Source organism: Cynocephalus volans, chromosome 4 (assembly GCF_027409185.1).
Source record: "Cynocephalus volans isolate mCynVol1 chromosome 4, mCynVol1.pri, whole genome shotgun sequence".
In the NCBI taxonomy this organism is placed as follows: domain Eukaryota; kingdom Metazoa; phylum Chordata; class Mammalia; order Dermoptera; family Cynocephalidae; genus Cynocephalus; species Cynocephalus volans.
This window is the reverse complement of record NC_084463.1, coordinates 98,433,220-98,439,341: the sequence shown is the minus strand read 5'-3', so window position 1 is coordinate 98,439,341 and position 6,122 is coordinate 98,433,220. Positions and strand designations below refer to the sequence as shown.

The window sequence follows — 6,122 nt, the reverse complement described above, 5'->3', positions numbered from 1 at the left end:
AGGGGAGGGGATTGCGCATGCGGGCCTGTCTCTCGGAACTCTAGAGCCGGTGAACACAGGGCTGCTCCGGTAGGTTTGGCGTGCGTGAGTGTCTGCGGATGTAGGGCAAGCTTCCACGCTACACCACCAATGCATCTCTCCTTGCTTGCTTAAGTTACTGTCACTTAGACCTCTATTGCAGAAATCGCCGTAGGCTCTTAAGGGCCGCGGAATCGGGACGACCTTGGTGACTGATTTGCAAACTCCGCAGGTCTGCGTGCATGAATTGGACGCAGACGTGGGTGGTAGGAGATTTCATTTTTCCCAGCTTTGCAGCTACTCTTTAGCCCCACTAGGTTTTTCAGAACGGGCCTCCCAGCTTCGACTGGAAGCTGAGCGATGAATACTCAGAAAAGATTAATCTTTAATGGTGAGACGTTCAGAGGAGCAAGATTAGCTACATGATTACGCCTACAGCCCTATAGAGATTGGTTCCTCTGTCTTCCCCTCACAGTCGTGGCCTGTTAACTTTCCTGTGGTGTTTAGTGCCAAAATGAGTGACCGCTATTTAGAACAAAGGATTAGTATCAAATTTTGTGTGAAATTGAACAAGTCTGCAAGTGAGACCCATCATCTTTTAAAAGAAGCTTATGGAGATGAAGTCATGTCAAGAGCTAGAGTTTTTGACTGGCACAAAAGGTTTAAAGAAGGGCGGGAAGATGTTCGAGATGATGCCCGAAGTGGTCGTCCAGTCACTCACCGGACGGATGAGAATATCCGGAAGGTCAAGGACTTGGTTTGTTCAAACAGGCAGTTAACAGTGAGAATGATGGCTGAAGAATTAAATTTAGATAAAGAAACTGTTAGACGAATTCTGAAAGAAAACTTGAACATGAGGAAAGTTTCCGGAAAAGTTACATCAGGCGTTTTGAAAGATGAATCTAAACCTCAAAAACTTGACTTTCGGTCTGTTCTTTCAAAAGAAACTAGGAAAAATAGCTTATGTGTGAGGAAGAAAGTACCAACTTCTGAAACATGGAGTCATCTCCAGGGTGAAGCTGGTGGGGAAATGCCTCTGCCTGTGTCCCATCCCAGAATCCACTGCCCTGCCAGCCAGCTTCTGCAGGCTTCATCTTCAACAAGCCCTCCCACCAGGGTAGCCCAGGACTGGGTCACACCCTGGTGAAAGGAAAGTGAGATAGCTGAACCTGAACTAGGAAGCTGCCTCACTGTTAGACACCATCTTTTGCTGCTCATCTATCTTCCGTCTTCACCAACACTCCTACCTATGGGTCATGGCCCTCCCAGTTATTCTTTGCTGGACTATTGGGCCATCTTCCTTGCTGTCCTCCACACCTTTGAAGAACTTTTGGCTGTTGACTTCTCATACTTGCTTGTTCTTGATTTCTTTTGCTTAACAAGTTTGGATGACTTTCACTGCCCAGACCTTAGCTTGTTGTGGCTGTCCTGTTCCTTTTTCTCAACACTCTGCCTCAGGGGATCATGCCAGTGAGAAGTGGGAACAGGAGGAGTCTGTGTCTCTGAGCCCAGGGAGGCATGCTTTTCTGGGAGGACCCCAAAAGGCTTATAGTTTCAGCGTGCTTTGCAGTCAGGGCCTGAATTATGGTACAGAAAGCAGTGGTGTGCTGACGTATTGAGCAAAGCTGGGCCTAAGGGTTGATCTGGCCCAAATGACTCAGTGGGAGCCCCTCAGAACTTAGGAGTTGGCCACCAATACTAATCTTCTCACAGACCTACCCTCACAGAAGAGCTAGGTTTGTTTCATTCAAGTCCTGTGCTTTGGATTCCCACTCTTTTGGGTATCCCCTATGCTGGAAGATGAGGATCTGAGCCTAGAAAGTAGAAACCAGGGACACGGGCCTAGTCTATCATGTGTGAGCAAGACTAGGTAGCGTTCTAGACCCTGGATTAAGGGCGGCTGCTGTCTACGTGCTGATTCCCACACAGCAGCCTGTTTTTAGTAACTGATGCCAATATTGTCAGCTGTGTTTTGAGCACCTGCTGTTTTTAGAACACTATTGGGCATTGACAGTGTGAAATTATGAAACAAGATCACTAAGGGCTGATGGGCTTCATGGATGAGGTGGTTCTTGAACTGGATCCATGAGGAAGGGTGAGACAAAGGCTATGAAATTAGGAAGAGCTTCCCAGGCAAGTGGAACAACATAAGGCCTCGAACCTGTATCAATAGAAAATGATGACACTGTTGGCTAAAATAGCAAAGTCTAAAGGGGAAGATAACAGTGTTACAGAAGATGAACAACTTGGGATAATTTGCTTTCTTTCTTTTGCCCCCAATTTTATACTGGTAGTTTATAAATTGCTTCCCCTGAGTCTTATGTGTAGGTTTATAATAACCCACTTATTTGATTATGTAATTTTCCAACTGGACCCCCAAAAGCAGTGTCTACAAGTTCAAATTCTGTCAGTTCTATTCCTGCCTCTCTGCTAGTATTTATGGAATGGAACTTTTCCCAGTGTGTTCCAAGTAATACCACATAGACTGGAAACATCTCAGAAGGTCTGGTGGGGATGCAGGGAATTGGGGAGGTGGTAACAACATTTCACAGTATTGGTCAGTATCTGTGTGTTTTACCCAAAATTTTTACATATAACTGCTCCTCTTATTTAACTAGTAAGGAAGTAAATGATACTGGTTGATAGTAGAGGCCCAACACTTATTTATTCAACAACTTCTTTTAGTTTTGTTCTTTCACTGTCTCTACCCCTTCAAAAAATTACAGGTTCCCCAATAACACCTTTCAGTTTTGAAGCAGCTTATAAGCTAGACCTTGTCCCACAAAGAAAAGATATTGTACAGGAAAACTCTTAAACCAAGCAACAGCTTCTAGACTTCTACCTACTTAGCAATTTCTAGACATTCCATTTCAGAACTATTAAATCTTCCTACATCAGACGGGGCCCTGGGCTGCCCACAAACACTTGCCAATAGGAACACAGCACTTCAGGAATAAAGCCTGAAATGCTAGCTAGCTATTGCAACTTTATTGCTGAACCTCATATTAATCCTTGTTCAGGCCCAGTGGTAATTGCAGCAGATTTGTATGCTACTGGGCCCAGGTTGGGATCCCACAACAATACCTACAGACTTTATCTCCAACCCATTATAACACAGAGGTCCTGAGAGAACTTATTTCTGGATTTTATTTCAGTCTTGTAAACAGGGCTTGAGTGACCCTGCCAATGATGCTGGACCAAGACCCATGCCATGTAGGGTGCCAGAAGCAGTGCTGGCCCAGACAGGGTTTGGACACAGAGCAACCAGAAGCAGATAATCAGGAGTGTGAATTCAAATTGTTCCAGGTGGTTATAAAGAAAAGGACTTAATTTATTACCTTAGATCATAGTAGTTTGAGTAAGTAGGTTAGACTTCCATCTGAACCCATTGCCTGTTAGCAAGGCTTCCCAGGAAATATTCAATGATGATAGGATGCCTCAGATTTGGGGGAAGTAAAATTACTACCCTAACACTCATCCAGAGCAAGCCATTCACTCAGAATCACTAAACCCAAGGCTAGAGCATAATCTAGGAATATCCCCAAACAGGAGAGTTCTTACATAACAGTATTTCTTATCTGCCCATCCACCAAATCTGTTTTATTGCCAATGTGAGTTTTTCCCTGGCTTGGACCTTGCTGCCCAGGCCTCTTGAGCTCAAGGACCTATAGTCACAGATCCAGCCATGAGTCACACCCCAGGCTCTTGTCCTTGGCTCTTCCCAGACACCTCTCCATTTATTCTCCACCAGTTTGCTCTTGCTCCTCTGTTTCCCTGCTGCTTTGTTTTCTGGTTCTGCATCATACTTCCAATAGCTGCTTTTCACCACTTTGATGTGCTGATCCTCTAATTGCCCTTTTGGTTATGGTTTTCCACTCAACTCACAACTTTTCTCTCCTTTGATTTGTGGATGCCTCTTCCAGCTCTCCACTTCAGACATTGAGTAAGGAAATGATCTATTCCAGCCCAGGCCCCAGGTTGCCTTCCTATCCTCAAGATGTGGAGTGAGGTGACATGAGGAATAATTTGTTTGTGTTTTTTATAAGGAACATACAGGGAGGGGAAAAAGTTCTCTCCCACCCTTGGCCACCATCAGTTGCACTCCCCAGAGTCAACCAGTGTTACCAGTTTCTCAGTGAGTCAGTTTGGTTACCTCGGGTACCAAGAGTCATGAAACATTTTCAGAGCTATAACATTCAAATCCCATTCTCCCAGCAACTTATTTCCCTAACAGGAGAAGCTCCACCTAACCACAGCAGATCAAGTCTGGCTGTGGTACGTCAGGAGGAGAGCTGGCCATCTGCAAAACTTGACCATAATTCTTAAGCTTAACACAATCAATCAATGAATCTCTGACTTTCAGGCTGTTCTTCCCCCCATCCCCCCACCCCACATTGCTGTCCCACTAGTAATGATCAAAAAGAGAAAGAATAAAATGTTCACCAAAAATTTTACTTAGAGAAACATGTGGATGGTTCTACAGTCTTCTGAATTCAGCCCTAGGCTTTGAGATGTTACCATTTTTTGAAATGTTTGAAATGTTATCATTTGGAAAGAATGTGTACCTGGAGCATACTTTCCAGAGCCTTCTTTTCAGATCCATTTCTTAGTCAAGTCCAGACTTGCCATTGGAGATGCCTGGATAAATCCCAATGCTAAATGACTTGAGAGCACCTAGTAAAAGAATGGGGTACTACTGGAGACCTATCACTGCATCACCTACACTACTCAGCTTGCCTGCTATTTGCAGACATCATCTCCAGCAAGTTTCACCAGGCTTCTTGGGATTGGGTCTCACCAGGGTCCCATATGGCTTAATTGGTATGAACCTGCCTTTGCTGCTGAACTGTATATGTTACCCTGTGTTCTCAAACTTCTGCTTCAATTGGATCAGACCTCCCAGGTTTTACCAGGTGTTTTACATCCCATCTGAGGGATGTAAAAAATACGCTTGTGTATTTATGTTCTCTAGTCTCTGTCTTATCAGATCCATGCAAACACTGACCTGCTTGCATCACTCTTCTCCCAGTATTAATGTCCAGAAATGAAAAATCTGTAGTGGAGAGCTTCAGTACCTCCAAGGACCCACTTGGGTCTAGTGCAAGGGTCAGCAGACTTCTGTAAATGAAATGTGTTAGGCTATGTGGGCCATATGGTCTCTGTTGCAACTCCTCAACATTTTAGTGCAAAAGCAGACGTAGCTAATATGGGAACATGAGCATGGCTGTGTTCCAACAAAACTTTATAAATAGATACTGGAATTTGAATTTCATATGGTTTTCACAAAATATTATTTTGATTTTTTTTTCAACCACTTAAAAATGTATTCAGATCCCCATACTGGCCAGCCGGCAAAAAAAAAAGAAAGTAAAAGAACATTTTAAGCTTGCAGACCATAGAAAAACAGGTGGTAGGCCAGATTTGGCCTATAGGCCATAGGTTGCCAACCCCTGGTCTAGAGTATATAAAAATGATAGATGATTGATTGTTCTTCATCAATAATATTACTAATGCCAAATTGATCTGGCAGTGTCTGGCAACTTACTATATAGAAATTGTGGAATACTGGAGGGAATCTTCATGGGGACTGAAGAGTAACTAGAGCTGAGTGATTGGCTATTTTACCTTGACCATATTCCAGTTGGCAAAATGAATTTTGTGCTATTTTTGACTAAAAAAAGGTATTATACAAACTATCACCTATATTATTCCTATGTAAAATCACTGAAAAATGCTGCCAAGTTGCAACCAGCAATCATAGAATGAACCAAAGGTAGTTCCAAAAATGCTTTGACCATGGGCAGCATTTGAATAAGTTTATGTTATCACTTCTTAAAAGTGTGTACTACAGAGGCGACAATTCACTGAAGTTTTTTTTTTTTTTTTTTTGCATGCTTATAAAATATATGAGGGTACTTCAAAAATTCATGGAAAATAGAATTAAAAGATAATAGGAATCTTTCCAGGTACATTTTGAAGATCCCTTGTGTGTGTGTGTGTGTACCTTGCAAATGGTGCTGAGGTATGTCTCTTTAGGTAGATAAATATATTGTTATTCCCCTAAAGAGAGCTTTATTGTGTCACCTTCATTTAAGTTGATTTTC

At 42.9% G+C, this 6,122-nt stretch overlaps 1 protein-coding gene across 2 annotated transcripts in view; it reads left to right on the top strand.

Annotated features, from left to right (window-relative positions):
- Nucleotides 1–58: 58 nt before the first annotated feature.
- The window catches only part of GVQW3 (GVQW motif containing 3), a 35,165-nt gene continuing 29,101 nt past the window's right edge, over nucleotides 59–6,122 (top strand). The window contains exon 1 of one of the 2 annotated variants that reach the window (XM_063094046.1): nucleotides 59–997. In XM_063094046.1, the coding sequence (XP_062950116.1) occupies nucleotides 533–997 (465 nt within the window). In that variant the 5' untranslated portion in view covers nucleotides 59–532. Of the gene's footprint in view, nucleotides 1,348–6,122 lie in introns of those variants that run through there. The other variant, XM_063094047.1, reaches the window with a different exon arrangement.